We start from the raw sequence: 15,543 nt of genomic DNA, 5'->3' as shown, positions 1-15,543 counted from the left end.
TGATTGATGCTGACAACAGGCCACAACTTGACGGTGAAGGCTGCCATGATTGTGATATATAATTGTAAGGGAAAAGTATTCATATCCATTATCCACTATTAAAAAAGTATCACCTTATTATCGATCTCCTTTCTAAATTATTAAAAAATGTCAATTGTCAATATTTTTCATTTCATATATATATATATATATTTTAAAAAAAAGGGTAGTTCCACCCTTAGTGATGGTTGAGCCAAAATTTTTTTGGAGGTGGATCAATCACTCCAACCTCTGTTTGGGGTTGCTCGGCTAACCCAGGGATTTGTCACACTGAACTACTTAAGGTGATCGGGCCACTATTTCTAAGTGTTAGGGCTTATTCAACCATTCTCTTGCGTTTTTTTAACTGTTGGTTTTTTTTTTTTTTTTTTCCTTTTAATTTTTATTAAAGATATTTTTGTCATTAGATCAAGGTTCTGGTCATAGTAAAAATGGGGTAGCGGGTCACATAATTTTTTTATTATTTTATTTTTTAATTTTTTATTATAAAGACACATCACCTATTTGTGGCTCTAAAATTTTGTTAGGGAAGAAATCTTAGCCACTGATACTCTCCGATCCACAAGAGTCTGCCAAAAGGAAAAAGTGAAAGTCTGAGACTGACCGACGTGACTCGCCATCACAGACAAGTGGACATTCACACTGCATTTGCAAAAGGTCTAAATATTCTGTCCTAATTTACATTGGCCCCTTGAATAGATTTGGCTTGCAGCTAGTTTTTTATCCTTTCAGATTTGATTTTATTATATCTTTTTTATAAAAAAAAGAAAATTGAAATTATATCGGAAAAATTAAAAAAACTACATCATTTTCTTTGTCACATAAGCCAAATCTGGAATAATAAAGAAGGTCCAGATGACTTGAAATACAAATCTTATAAGTTACAGAGATTTTATATATGGTTAGAATTTATAATTTTAATAGATTGTCACATAATAAATATATTATTTAAAATTTATACGAATAACATTTAAATGATTTAATATTAGTTATCTTTTTATCTCCTTCTCAACCCTGGCACATGTGGTAGAAGAAATCCACCAAAAATGTCTTTGAAGTGAATAACAAACACCTCAATTAGCAAAATTTCAAGGGTAAATGTCTAAACCGGACGGTGGGATTCTTGCAAAATAATGAGAAAGGTCATTGAGAACCACTGATAAACAAATTTTTGAACAGCTAGACTAGACAGCGGGTTTCTTGCAAAATAAAGAAAAATGCATCAAAATACAGATAAACAGATTGGATGGTTGAATTAGACAACAGGATTGTTGCAAAATAAAAAGAAAAGCTCACGTAAAAACAACCGGCCGACCCTGAGAAGACCAAAGAGCCTTTGATACCTAAGTTTCTCAAGGGAAAACTGAATAGAGAGAGAGAGAGAGAGAGGAGAATGTGCGTGTGATACATGATGTTTGGGTACATCTGCCCACGATCAAGTGTGGACTATTTTTCCAATCACAAAGATTAATTGATGTCATTTACTTGAAATATAGCTAAATAAAATTACCTCTACTATGCAGTTGGGAGCATATAGTAAAGGACCCAGTTAAATAAGGTAGTGACAAAGTGTGCACACATATATATAAATCAACCACAATTTGACGTTGGTTTGTGGAGGATCACATATTAGAGTTTGCATGGAAAAGTTATTGGTGTCAAGGTAATCATATTTAATTAAGTTTATCGATCACCTAATATTATATTATGATCAAGTAGGAGATGATGATGCGTTACTGGATAATCACACCCATTATTATTAAAATCTTGGTATATTATATACCTTATATTTTGTACATAGCTAGGCATATATATGAGTGCATTTAGGAAATGCTAAGCTTCCCGCAATCAAAATCAGCCCTTTTCAACAGCACCCCAGCCAAGTATGCAGCAAATATATCCCTAAAGAAGTTCGTCACTTTTCCATCACCCTGTTGGAAGAAACCAACCATATAAGCAGTAGTAATGAGCTCAATGCTTCTCCATCTCCTCTCTTTGGCATACTTCTTCAACCCCATTTCAATCCTCTTACATTCTTCTTTTTCAGCTAACTTCTCCCCACTTGGTTCTTTCAAGAACGCGTCAGCAAGGCACCTGGCCAAGACAACACCATCTTCCAAGGCAGCACAACCACCTTGGCCAATGTCTGGAGTCATGGGGTGGAGTGCATCACCGGCCACACAAGCATTGCCTTTGCTGATATTTCCCCAAAGAAGCTCCCAAGGATGTCTGTACCTCAATGGGGATGATATAAAACTATCCGAATCAGTGTTTTCAATAATAGCCCTTACTTCATCAGGCATTTTTCCTAGCTTGCTTAGCACAAGTCTTTTCATTTCAGCTGCGTTATCTTCTATCTCTTTCTCTGCAAGATATAAAGATGAATAACAATTGCGACCACAATGCCACACAAATATGCTAATGGTAAACAATATTATGCCCCGTAAATGTATTGGAAAACTATTATATGGGAGATTCTAACCCATATATGCCTCGTGAGCAGGGGCGGAATTAGAGTTTTAGGTTTGGGGAGCCAAAAAAAAAAAAAAAATGGGGGGCCAAAAAATATATTTTTAAGGGTATATATTTTTTTTAAAACAAAAAATTAGCTAGGGAGAATTTTACAATTTTGGGGTCTGCCCCTGCTCATAATATTTTAGTAAGAAGTTACTCAATGAAATATTATTTTGAAAGTATAAGAATACTCAAGAGATTAAATCAAATGCTTAAATATTTAGAGATAGTAGCGACAATAAGTTTTGAATTGACCTTAATTTCATTATAAATGTTTCATGGAATGGTCAAATGTAATTATAAGAAGCCGAATGAGCTCTTGATCAATCAAATTAAATAATACTCTAGTGCAATTATACCCTTTTTTTTTTTAAATAAGTTGTAATTAATGGTAGTTAATGACAAGTTATGAGATGACGTGTCAGAAGCCGGTTAAAACTAGATTTATTTATTTTTTTCTTTAGCCCACTCCACAAGCTGATATAGATTTTTTTTTTTTTTTTTTGACATGTTCACACAAGGGAATTAAGGGGAATGAGGATTCAAACTAGTGACCTCCACTTTATGAGACGTGGTCCACAACCGATTGAGCTATCCGTTGAGGACATATAAAATCTTATTAGGCTTGACTGAATTGCACAAGGAGAACGAATTGTTGTGGCATATGGATGAGTGAGGTTTTAGGATCCGGATCCCCTCCCATTGGAGGGGAAATTGGAGATTTTTCAATTGTCAATCTTGGCTATCCAATATTATCCAAAGCTACGTGTCCCACTAAAGTTTAAATAATAAAATATTATTTAACTTTTAAAAAGACAATAAAAATTTAAATAAAATAATAAAAACATATGAGGTGGCCGGCCACCCCAGCTGAGCCCCAATCCACCCCCAATAAGACCGGTTGGGGGTGGTTGAACTACCCCCTAGGTCCATAGGATTGGAGGTGGCCGAAGCCACCCCTGGTGCTCAGCTGGGGTAGTCGGCCACCCCATATGTTTTTATTATTTTATTTAAATTTTTATTTTCTTTTTAAAAGTTAAACAATATTTTATTATTTAAACTTAAGTAGAACACATGGCAGTCTATGAGCCGTTGAATAATATTGAATGGCCAAGATTGATAATTGGAGAATCTCTAATTTTCCTTCCAATAAGAGGGGATCCAGATACGAGGTTTTAATCTAACTTAAGACTAACACACCTATTTACAGGGGGCTTGTGCAGGAGAACCCACACTCTCTCCCACAATTTAGAATTGAGGAGAAAATTCAAAAGGTTTTGAGAGTAAACCCTAATCTTCTCTTTGCAAAACCCTAGCCCTTTTTTAGTGGTTTCTTCTTTGTAAACAATATTATTTGGAAAAAACTATTGCGATCTCAATCATGAGGGTTCAGCCCTTGAGATATATTTTCTGCTGCTATTTGTAATTGATTAATTCCCAACAATTAAATTATGAGGTGTCCCAAAAACTGAAGTTAATAAGAAATAATAAATTTAATTATTTATTTATATTCTAATACTTAGAAAATTGTTCTTTCAAAGCAAAGAATCAAAGTAAGCTATGTATTGGGAATTGAATAATGGCACCTTGGCTGGAGGAGGAAGGAGTCCAGGTGAAAAACCAATAGACGGTGTTATCATCACAAGGAATAAAACCAGATCGAACACCTTTCCCAAAAAATTGCATGAACTTGTTCCCAAACCCATGATTGCGCTTGAAATCCACACGGGCCCTAATGGCAGATCTCCCTGTGAAAGCTGGTTTGTTGAAGCCCAGCCACTTTGCCACCACTGAGTTCACTCCATCACACCCAATCAACACCTTCCATTCACAAAGTGGATACTCTAATAAGTAATTATACTCCAAAACATATTGAGAATAAGAATATTAATGTTAGGGGTATTTCAATTTTTATTATAATTTTTTTTTTTTTTTTTTTTTTGTAAACTGACAGGACAATTTACAATTAGTTAAATGATTAAGCAAAGAATGTAACTTATCAATAATACACTTCTAATCATTTCATTGACAATATGTAAGAAAATTATAGTAGAACTTTAAACTTATATCCAAGCATTTTCCTTAAAATAAATATGATTTTCATAATACTCGCAACCAATAGACAAATTGTCCTGTCCTGTGAATTTAATTGGGATTTCATAGTCATAATTCTTTGCATGTGCAATAAAAAGCCTCGTTCCTTATCTGCGTCCACTTTTTTGGGTTTACATAATGAATTCGAATTCTCTATAATTTGCTACCCAAATTGGTAGTAATCCAAACAGGAAATGTGAAAGAGCTTTTGTAGGGCCTACATGTTCCAACAAGTTAGTGTGCTGTTGAAACCTAATCGAACAGGTGAGCCCATAACTATCGATTCAAACAACAAACTTACTGAAAATTTTAATCTCTGCTTAATTGGATTGGTTACACATCCAACCAGAGTAGCGGTAAAATGTAAAGAATAAGGGTCCGCTTAGGATTGCGGTTTCAATAAGTGCAATTTAAAAACAATTGCGTTTTTAAAATCGCAAAGACGTTTAGTAAAACATGTTAAAAAGTTTTTTTTTTTAATCAAATATTTGTTATGCAAAATAGTGATTTTGGTTTAAATTTGTGCTTTTTCAAATAAGCACCCCTTAGCCTGTTTATAGAAATCCTAGATTTTTTTATTTTTTTTTTCTATTTTAAATTAAGTGTTTTTTAAATCGTAATGCTAAACACTTTACATTTTACAATATCTTTAAAAAAGTAAATTATTCTTATGAAATTGCAATCTCAAACGCACTTTAAATATGAAAGAAAAAGTAAAGAAAAAGTATTTGCCATTATTACACTCCAATACAAGTAGGGTCATGGAATGAGTGGTATAGTCTATAGAAAAAGGAGGAAAGAAAACCACACTTTTGCTTTCTACTTAATAAAATAAGTATAAAAAATCATCACCTAAGGGGTCATTATCCAACTCCTCTATAATTTAAGAAGCAGCGGTTTAGACGAAAGCAAACCACTTTTTGGCATCTACTTTAAATAAAATGATTGTTAAAATATGTGTCATTATTGGAACTCACACGTAAAAACAAATATTTAAAGTATAAATTAAATGATGAACTTTAGTATTTAGAGCTTGAAATTCTCAAAATTTGAATTTGGGCTCGTTTTTGTCAGAAATTTCCTCTAATTTAGTCTTTCAATCCAACTATAAGACTAATATATATGTTCGTTGAGCATGTGAGAAATACAAAATGTTTTTTACATGTTAAAGGATACGTGCCAACTTTATAAAATAAGTTAAATAATTAAAATTCCTCTAATTCAATTCGAAAGAAATTCATGTCAAAAAAAAAAAAAAATCGACAATAAAATGCAGCTCAAGTATACCTTGGTTCTGAGAATGGTTCCATCCGCAAGATGCACAAGCTTATGGAAGCCTGATTCCTCTACATTGACCACCTTGGAGGAGAACCTAATGGTGCCACTCGGGAGTTCGTTTGCAAGAGCTTCCAACAACAACTTCCTTTGAACACAACGAACTTCGTGGTCTCCACTGCACATCAGACAGCAATTATCCGGCCTATGTATATCTTAAACATCTCAATTATGATTATAACATCAACACAAAATTGTCAGCATCTATATAAACTTTGGTCACCTAAGTTTACAGATACTCGAAACAAATGATTCTGAAGAAACACAAAGCTAAGCAATACTTTTTTAGCAGTTGGCAGCTTCTGAGTCTTGCAATGATCAAACTTTGGATACTTGTATATATGACATCTTATTTAGCAGAAAAACCAATTTCATTATGACAATAATCCTATATATTCTGCATTTTGCATGAAGTAACCTCTTTTTAATCCGCATACTTGTGCTGACAGTTCAAAATCTTTACCATTGCAGTTAACAATGGCCCTTATTAGTTATGCTATAGTCATAGAGGCACCATTGGCAGTGCTGTAAAACTCACTATTTTCCTTTGACTTCAAATGACATCTCTGAGGTTTGAAGTCCTGAAATTGTAGAGGTAGAAACATTCCTGCACAGAAATTTCTGCGGTTAATTAGTTATCTGGTGTGGATGTTCTTATTTACTTGCTTTAAAATGAAAAATGATTGATAATGTTATGGTGGTTATAAAAGATGTACAAGCATTAATAAATCATTGGAAGCATCCAAAACCAAAGCATGTAGAAGTATATTTCTATATTTTCCAAGCCCAGGCTCACCAAATTAACACCATATATGGTCCATACAGAGAGAGAGAGAGAGAGAGAGAGAGAGCGGGTGAGTACTAGTACTACTTACCCACAAAGCCTTTGATGATGTTGTCGTAGGGAGTCCCCAAGGCCAACAGCATCTAAGGCCCTCCAAGCATTTGTCCATGTCGTGAAGGCAAATCCAGTGATCCTCAAAGCATCCGAGGATTCCAACACCAAGCTTCGAATTCCCAACCTACAACATATATATATATATATATATATATATATATATATATATTTGCATTCTTTACAATCTTAAATTAATAAGCATGAAAAGAGAGAGAGAGAGAGAGAGAGAGAGGAAAGGTGGGTACCTATGAAGTCCTAAGGATGTTGTAAGACCAGCAATTCCAGCTCCCACAATCACAATGTCTTCATGCACTGCTTCCATCATATTTTGGCTCTCTTTTTCTGGGCACTGGGAATTGATCTACACTACATATATGTGTGTGGATAGTTTTCGAATATAGGAAGATGGTTGCAAGATTACAAAAAGGTTGGTGAATAATTATTAAGGAAAAATGTAAAATCAATCATTATGTTTTACCTTATTTGCAATTAACTCTATGTGGTATCAAAATGAACTCAAAGGTTCCTAAAGTATGCAAAAAAAAAAAAAAACAATTTAGTCCCTACAACCAAATTTCATTCACTGACTTAACAGATTATGATAGCGTAAAACATTAAAGCCAATAAATTATAATATTTGTCTTATTTAAATCAATGTCGCACTAACAGAATCTATTAAATTAGTAGACGTACAAAATTTGACTGTAAAAACTAAATTATTTTTTTTGCATATCTCAGAGACCTTTGAGTTCATTTTGATACTACAAAAAACTAATTATAGATTAGATAAACAATAAACCATAAGGACTAATTTTATATTTTCCCTAATTGTTAGTGACCTTTAAAAAATTGGGAGGAATAGTAGGATGATTATAACAACTACTGCTCCATGGTGGTGAATATGATGCTTGCTGATCAGAACAAGCCACGTTGATGATGGCCGCCTATATTTTAAATTTGAAGTGGTACATTATTCTAAGTTGTTTTGGAAGCCAACCAAAACTTCGATTTGAGCGCCAACCAGGTGCAATAAAATAATAGGAATAAAATATTATTGAATAAAGTAATTGCATTATTATTGGGGGCCCATTTGCCACCTTCAGTGCATAATGCATTTGCTAAAAACCAAAGATCCCTGTGTGGAGTGGATATAAATAAGCATTAAGGAGAGGATAATTCATATTCGAAGATTTAATGATTAATTTTTAGGAAAAATGACCGTTTACCCCTTTAAAGTTGACAGTGTTTTTCAATTCGAACATCAAAGTTTTAATTTTTGCAATCCACCCTCACAAAGTTCTAATTTTTTTCAATTCGACCAATATCATCCCAAAATTCTCATATTGTCCCTGATTTTTATTTTTATTTTTTTGTTTTTTATGAAAATGAAAACAAATTTAGGGGTGCAAAAATAACCAGATGACCAAAGCCACCCCGAATTTTTTTTAAAATTTTTATAAAAAATAAAAATTAAGGACAATATGGGAAGTTTTGGATAAAATTGGTCAAATTGTAAAAAAATTGAAACTTTGGGGGGTAAATTGCAAAAATTAAAACTTTGGTGTTCAAATTAAAAAATACTGTCAACTTTGAGAGGGTAAACTGTAATTTTTCCTAATTTTTAAAAAAGTTTGATGGGAAAAGGAGGTTTAGACTTTCTTATCAACCAATCACCCTCACAAGAAAAACAAATCAATCATTCTTAAAATCTTCTCCACGTAAAAATTACATGTCCACATCAATCTCCAAACACCCATTAATGCGATGAACAAGAAAAATTACGCAACATTAGCATTGATGTTACATGCAATGCAAGACAAAGAGTCTCCCAAGTTAAAAAACACTAATATATATATGAGTGACAACCCAAAAAAAAAAAAAACACAAAAATTACCATGCATCTTACAGAAGCAATAATATAAAGAGTATGTATTTGATTGAATTCAAGAAATGATAAGCTTCCCACAATCAAAACTAGACTTTTTTAGCAGTAAACCAGCTAGGAATACAGCAAAAATTTTATCCCTTAAAAAGGTCATCACTTTGCCATCACTCTGCTCTATGAAACCAACAATGTAAGCAGTAGTAATGAGCTCAATACTTCTCCATTTCCTCTCTTTGGCATACTTCTTCAACCCCATTTCAATCCTCTTATATTCATCCATTTCTGTTTCAGCCTTTTCCTTTGTTTTTCCTGATATGGCCTCAGCAAGACACCTTGCCAAAACAACACCGTCTTCCAGAGCAGCACACCCACCTTGGCCGATGTCTGGGGTCATGGGGTGGAGAGCATCTCCGGCTACACAGACGTTGCCTTTGCTTGTATTTCCCCAAATAAGCTGCCATGGGTGTCTGTATTTTATCCGGTATGGGACAAAACTATGCACTTCAGTATTTTCTATCATGGCCCTTACTGGTTCAGGCATTTTTCCTAGCTTGCTTAATACAAGTTGCTTCATTTTAGCTGGGCTATCTTCTGTCTGTTTCTCTGCAAAAAAGACAAGGAAAAATTTAGGAGCATCTTCTTGTCAAAAATCATCACTTATCTTAATAGATTAAGAAAAAGTATAAAATCAGACAACATGTGAAATATTTTAATTGAATTTAAAGGTAAATTGTGAGAGTCAGGGTTTGAATTCATGATTTTTTATATGATACCATATAAATTATAACTTATTCTAAAATCTTAAATTGACATAAAAAAAAAAAAAAAAACAAACAAACAAACAAACAAACAAACAAACAATGAAGACGGCTTAAAAACATGTTCCAAATAACTTTCAACATTGTTTTTTTTTTTTTTTTTTCATGGGCATTTGTGACTACAAAAACCTTTATAATTTAAAAAATAAAAAATAAAAAATTAAACATGCTCTTATAAGTTGAGGGGAAGGACTCACCTTGGCTGGTGGGAATCCAAGTGAAAAACCAGTAAACAGTATCATCATCACAAGGAACAAAACCAAATCGAACACCATTTCCAAAGAACTGCATGGACTTGGAAGCAAACCCATGATTGTGCTTGAAATCTACACAGCCCCTGATGGCAAACCTCCCTGTGGAAGTTGGTTTCTTTAGGCCCAGCCACTTTGCCACCACTGAGTTCACTCCATCACACCCAATCAACACCTTTAATTCATTCAAAACATTGGTACTCCAATAAGGAAGGAAACATGAATCAAAAGTAAATTATGTTCTTATTTTTTGGTATACATTGTTAAGGAAGGAAACATGAATCAAGCACTTACCAATTACCATTTACAACTAACATCAATCCACACATAATTTGGGCACTTGAATCATGGGATGTGTTCCTCCATTCTTGTATCTAAATAGGGCTCATTGTAAACTACATAGATGGTCTGCTCAAGATTTCTCCCCGTAAATTTATTCACGATTCCTTTTTGTTTTTGGTTCTAGGTAATTGGGTTTGTTGCAAATCGAACAAACATTGCAAGGATTGATGATTCTTTTTTTTCCTTTCGGACGATGAAATGAATTTTACCTTGGTTTTAAAAGTGGTTGCATCAGCAAGATGCAAAAGCTTATAGAAGCCTGATTCCTCTATAGAAACCACCTTGGAAGAGTACCTAATTGTGCCACTTGGAAGCTCCTTTGCAATGGCTTCCACCAACATATTCCTTTTGACACGACGAACTTCATGGACTCCACTGCACATCACACACCAATTATTAAACCTAGCTAGCTGTTCAAACATCTCAATCACAAATTTAATATAAAAAAATAAAAATAAATAAAAAAAAGAAAAAAATAAAAAGAAAAAAAGAAAAAATCAAATCAAAACAAAAAAACACATTTCCGACATGGTATATAACATTTGTCACCTAAATTGTCTCATGGCTGCATTTTGTAATTAGAAATAAAGAAATGATTGTCAAGAAGTGCAAAGTGGACAAATACTTAGAAACTTCTTGGTTTTGCAAGAAATATTTGATATATACGGGTGTCGGTTGTTAAAATAATAGCGCATATAATATAGCTAGCGCTTTCACTTAGGCTCAGTTTCTTTGACGTAAAATGGTTTCCGTCGGAAAATATTTTCAGGGAAGTCATTTTCCCTGAAAATGTTTTCTGATGAAAACATTTTACGGCGTTTACTGCGTGCACGGAAAATCAAAAAATTTTCTTTCTATATATTTTTTCATTAAATCATATTAACCTCTAAATTGCGAAAATATCCAGACCAAGTTTTAAGAGGTGTCCGAACCGAGTCCTGCAAGGACCCCACTCGGACTTACCCGGGACACACCTGGACACTACCAAGACCTTATCGAGATCCCGTCGGGATCAACCCGACACCCTGGCAGGACCTGCCAAGGTGTTTAATATGATTTTGCGTACACACCAAATACCGGAAAATGTTTTCCAGGAAAATGTTTTCTGTTGAAAATGTAAAACATTTTTCGATGTCGGGGGCCCACCCAATTTTCCGTACGTGTCAAATACCGGAAAATGTTTTCCGCATTTAGTGTTTAATATGCTTTTGCGTACACACCAAATACCGGAAAATGTTTTCCAGAAAAATGTTTTCTGTTGAAAATGTAAAACATTTTTCGACGTCGGGGGCCCGCCTGATTTTCCATACCTGCCAAATACCGGAAAATGTTTTCTAAGAAATCATTTTCAAGGAAAATGTTTTCCGCCGAAAATATTTTCCATTGAAAATATTTTTCGATGAGTCCCGAGTGGGTCCTAGGCGAGTCCCGGTAAAGTCCCGACAGGGTCCTAGGCAGGTCTAAATCAACTCCCGAGCAAGTCCCGGGCGAGTCAGGGGCAGGTCCCGGTCAAGTCATGGCGGGGTCCCGGTTGGGTCTCATTCAAGCCCCGGACGGGTCCCGGTGGGTTCCCGAGCAAGTCCCGAGCGAGTCTTGGTCAAGTCCTTGGTAGGTCCTAGGTAGGTCCGGGCAAGTCCCGTTCAAGTCTAGTCGAGTCCAGGGCAAGTCCCGAGCAAGTCTTGGGCGAGTCCCGATCAAGTCACGGGTAGGTCTTGAGTGGGGTCCCAGGTAGGTCCCAGTTAAGTCCCAGCGGGGTCCCAGTTGGGTCTTAGTCAAGTCCTAGTCTAGTCCCATGCAAGTCTCGGGCGGGTCCCGGCAAGGTCCTAGGTGGGCCTTGGACAAGTCCAGGGCAGGTCCGGACGAGTCCTGGGCAAGTCCCGGCAAGGTCCTAAGCGGGTACTGGGCGAGTCCCAGGCAGGTCCCAGCAGATCATGGGCAGGTCCGGGCGAGTCCCATTCAGGTCTGGTTGGGTCTTGGACAGGTCTCAGCAGGGTCCCGAGCGGGTTTTGGGCGAGTCTTGGTCAAGTCTCGAGTGGGTCCCGGCAGGGTTCCAGGCAGGTCTTAGCAGGGTCCGTCGATTTGAGAATAAAATGCTCAAAGTCAAAAAATGGTTTACGGTTTTCATTTTCAGAAAATTAAAGAAAAATTTTTCGGTCAAAAGAAAAATATTTTCCATTGACCACCATTTTATGTCAAAATAAACGAACCCTAGTTGTTATACATAGTTGTAACACCCTATTTCCACATTGAGAAGATAAGCCATCCACATAAAGGAATGATCTTTTCACTGAATGGTTATAAATTGTATCTATGTTTGCCTTCCTTATAAGAAAATTATTTTCTAATGCAGGAATGTGAGAAATGAACCCAAAAAAAAAAAAAAAAAAAAAAAAAAAAAACCCTTACTGTTTTCCTTTGACCTTAAAAGATATATATGAAGTTTGAAGTCCCGAAACTGTAGAGGTACTCACGTTCCTGCACTCAAATCGCTACTGGTCAGTTCATTCTTTTCTTTTCTTTGACAATAATTTTGGTACAGGTAAACAGTAAATAATAGAGACCATCAATTAATCGCTCAGTAAAAAGCCTAGCAATTAATTAAGCATTGAACCAACAGACAAATAATAGAAACCCTACATACACAATGCAGATGTAGAGGGTGAATATACATATATAAAATAGTTACCCATCAAGGAGTTCATGTTGGTGACGAATGGAATCGGCAATGCCAACAGCATCCAAGGCCTTCCAAGCATTGGTCCATAATGTCAAGGCATATCCTTCGATCCTCAACCCATCAGAGGATTCCAATACTAGGCTTCGGATTCCCAACCTTTGAAAACATTCGCATCACTTACAATCATAATTATTATGTTGCAACACAACACAGAGAGAGAGAGAGAGAGAGAGAGAGATAGAAGATATATAGGTACTTGTGAAGTCCTAAGGATGTTGTGAGGCCAGCAATTCCAGCTCCTACAATCACAATGTCTTCAACTACTTCTTCCATGATGTTTTTTTGCCTTTTTTTTTTTTTTTTTAGGAGGGTGGGGGAGAATGGGGATTAGTATAATTATACGTGAAATGATTTGGTTTTTGGTTGGGATTATTAATGAAGTTTCTGGAATTTGGATGCCTTGTGGATGAGCTTTCTCGGATTTAATGCCACCTTATCCCCACAAGGAACGGGTCAAGGACGATAACGAAAGGATGGTGACAACACTGACAAAGGCCAAGATGGCAGACAATACAAATGTTGTACCCAAGTGTAATATGCCTCTAATATCTGGACCATGAAGTACGATTGAATCACAACACACACTAAGAGCATTTTTAAAATTGTGTTTGAAAAATAGAGTTTAAAGTTAAAAAGTATTTTTTTTTTTTTGGCCATTTTTAAGCTATTTGGACCCTTAAAAGCGCTTTCAATTTTTTTTACTAATCGGATACATTTTTCTTCAAACAGACTTTTAAGATGTTAAACGTATTTTTATACTATTCAAACGCACACCTAAACAGACTCTAACATGCATCTCATATTTGCAATCTAGTACATCGGTAATTGTTGGTTTGGCAATTTTAAAATGTGCAATTTAAAAAAAATAGCAAATTCATAACACAGTTAAAATATGTTCTAGTATATGCTTTTGTCTATGCGTGTTGTACGTGAGAATACACAGTTTGGCTTAATGCACCATCTTGCCTACTGCACAAAAAAGTGAATTTGTCCATGTTTTCAAATGAACATTTTCTGCGATTTTGATTAAAAATGCACATTTCGAATGAAAAATCAGAGAGTCCAAACACATAGCGCGTGGACAACATCATGATCATTGTAATTGATACCTAAGAATGGTTTCAAACTCTCAAACCAGTTTTCGACAAAACATCATTAGCACTTTCTAGGTGTTGAGAAAAAAAAACAAAAACAAAAATTGTGGGGTCTAGTTTGTACTAGGGCTTCAATCTAGTCTAACGGAGAAAAATGATAAGTTCCAACATCTGGGGTAAGGATGAACCATGGCTCTGGAAATCACAACCATTGGGAGAGGCTTCAAAAGCCATAAGCTGCAAAACTAAATTTAAAACCAATATCAGACAACATAGAAGTATAATCAAGAGCAGCTGACAGCCAGAAATTGTAGCCAAAAAAACCTCAAGATTACAAAAGGAAGCAGCAGTTGCATCCAAACAGTTGACTCTTAGATTTTGATTGTAAAAGGCAGTAACAAATTCATAAAATGTAAGTATGACTTCTTTTCACAATCTTCTGCTATTAGCAACTCATTTGCAAACACCCGAGTATAACTACTTATTGTACACAAGCTTTTCTCCCTCGCTTCCTCCCCCCCTCCCAAAAAAAAGAAAAAAAGAAAACAATAAACAAAAAATCCCAAAACTGAAGACAAGCAAATGACATCTTATCTTAACCTTAAGAGGCAGCAATAAAAAGCGGCATCAATAGGCATACAGACTACTCTTTTAGACTCCCATTGTTGTACATCCAGAATCATAATCCTATCTACTTTCAGGGAACTTAGTCTCATATGCCTGGGGTACCTGCATGCATGTGAATTTTATTTTTAGTCTTTGTATTGTGCAATATGTATTAAAATAAAATGAAGCCATAGAAAACATGATTACCATAAATGCTGCGGTAATCATCTTTCCAGCAAACCATCTTCCATGGAGAGCACGCTGTGCAGCGACTGCACCTTGCGTATGCTCAAATCGCAAGTACACAAAGCCAGCACTGTTCCTGTTAATCAGTATAAATATATAAGCCCCAATTATCCAAAGAAAAAAAAAAAAAAAAAAAAAGCTGCACACTAAACTCACTTCTCCACGAAAATATGTTTCAATTTTCCGAACTTTGAACATTCTTCTTGAACATCTTCTTTGATATCCAAATCAAAATCTGGCTCCGTCTGCAAAAGGGGATGTCATTCAAAAATAAGCTAGCAACAAGAATATGAACAGAAAACTATTTAAAAATGCAAAACCCACCAACCTCAACATTTGGATCAAACATATCCTTTAGTAATAAACATTCACTCGGAACACCAATTGTATCAATAGCTGGCACAGCAGCAGTGGGAACTTGAAGACCTGCGCCAAGTCCAGCAAGAGCAGGAAAAGAAGCAAGGGGAGCAACAACCGGAGGTACCACAGGAGCAGCTCCAAGGATAGGTGCCGGTGGTAAAGCAAGGCCAGTGTTATTGACGGCAGTAGTGCCAACAGAACCAGAAATACTGCAGAAGGAAGAAAATCTCAGATCAAAACAGGCCAATTTCAGATATAATAACAAATTAGGCAGAGACAAACCTAGATGCAGTGCCACTGCGATCCAACTTTTGCATGAGAAGT

General features: G+C 35.6%; 3 protein-coding genes across 5 annotated transcripts; all 3 read right to left on the bottom strand.

Annotated features, from left to right (window-relative positions):
* Positions 1-1,857: 1,857 nt before the first annotated feature.
* Positions 1,858-7,202, bottom strand: LOC132167548 (monooxygenase 2-like). Its single transcript, XM_059578554.1, has 6 exons — positions 7,126-7,202; positions 6,858-7,004; positions 6,521-6,589; positions 5,935-6,100; positions 4,140-4,374; positions 1,858-2,404 (listed from the first exon to the last, which is right to left on the bottom strand). The coding sequence occupies exons 1-6, from the start codon at positions 7,200-7,202 to the stop codon at positions 1,863-1,865; spliced, it is 1,236 nt and encodes a 411-aa protein (XP_059434537.1). The 3' UTR covers positions 1,858-1,862.
* Positions 7,203-8,789: 1,587 nt separating this feature from the next.
* On the bottom strand, positions 8,790-13,232 carry LOC132188571 (monooxygenase 2-like). Its single transcript, XM_059603071.1, has 6 exons — positions 13,110-13,232; positions 12,863-13,009; positions 12,583-12,651; positions 10,386-10,551; positions 9,781-10,009; positions 8,790-9,368 (listed from the first exon to the last, which is right to left on the bottom strand). Exons 1-6 carry the CDS (start codon positions 13,184-13,186, stop codon positions 8,824-8,826), a joined length of 1,233 nt encoding a protein of 410 aa, XP_059459054.1. The 5' UTR covers positions 13,187-13,232; the 3' UTR covers positions 8,790-8,823.
* Positions 13,233-13,991: 759 nt separating this feature from the next.
* On the bottom strand, positions 13,992-15,537 carry LOC132165520 (uncharacterized). Of its 3 annotated transcripts, none has more exons than XR_009438506.1 (6): positions 15,502-15,537; positions 15,188-15,428; positions 15,016-15,104; positions 14,821-14,935; positions 14,608-14,736; positions 13,992-14,252 (listed from the first exon to the last, which is right to left on the bottom strand). XR_009438506.1 is itself a non-coding variant. In XM_059576125.1 (5 exons), exons 1-5 carry the CDS (start codon positions 15,534-15,536, stop codon positions 14,695-14,697), a joined length of 522 nt encoding a protein of 173 aa, XP_059432108.1. In that variant the 5' UTR covers position 15,537; the 3' UTR covers positions 14,316-14,694. The 3 variants fall into 3 exon arrangements, 1 of the variants encoding a protein (XP_059432108.1); XR_009438505.1 differs by having other exon boundaries at positions 13,992-14,244; XM_059576125.1 differs by lacking the exon at positions 13,992-14,252 and having other exon boundaries at positions 14,316-14,736.
* Between the last annotated feature and the right edge of the window lie 6 nt (positions 15,538-15,543).

Source organism: Corylus avellana, chromosome ca1, assembly GCF_901000735.1.
Source record: "Corylus avellana chromosome ca1, CavTom2PMs-1.0".
Lineage (NCBI taxonomy): Eukaryota > Viridiplantae > Streptophyta > Magnoliopsida > Fagales > Betulaceae > Corylus > Corylus avellana.
This window is presented reverse-complemented; position numbering and strand designations above follow the sequence as displayed.

Bases quoted from the DNA above. Each gene is read 5' to 3' on its own strand.
- LOC132188571 (XM_059603071.1), bottom strand. From the start codon at position 13,186: ATGGAAGAAGTAGTTGAAGACATTGTGATTGTAGGAGCTGGAATTGCT. The intron at 13,010-13,109 runs GTACCTATATAT...ATGTTTTCAAAG, and splicing joins ACATCCTTAGGACTTCACAA to GTTGGGAATCCGAAGCCTAG. The intron at 9,369-9,780 runs GTGAGTCCTTCC...TCTTTTTTGCAG, and splicing joins TTGGATTCCCACCAGCCAAG to AGAAACAGACAGAAGATAGC.
- LOC132167548 (XM_059578554.1), bottom strand. From the start codon at position 7,202: ATGGAAGCAGTGCATGAAGACATTGTGATTGTGGGAGCTGGAATTGCT. The intron at 6,590-6,857 runs GTAAGTAGTACT...ATTTCTGTGCAG, and splicing joins CATCATCAAAGGCTTTGTGG to GAATGTTTCTACCTCTACAA. The intron at 2,405-4,139 runs GTGCCATTATTC...TATATCTTGCAG, and splicing joins TCCTTCCTCCTCCAGCCAAG to AGAAAGAGATAGAAGATAAC.
- LOC132165520 (XM_059576125.1), bottom strand. From the start codon at position 15,536: ATGCAAAAGTTGGATCGCAGTGGCACTGCATCTAG. The intron at 15,429-15,501 runs GTTTGTCTCTGC...TTCCTTCTGCAG, and splicing joins CGCAGTGGCACTGCATCTAG to TATTTCTGGTTCTGTTGGCA. The intron at 14,936-15,015 runs GTGAGTTTAGTG...ACTGATTAACAG, and splicing joins AAACATATTTTCGTGGAGAA to GAACAGTGCTGGCTTTGTGT.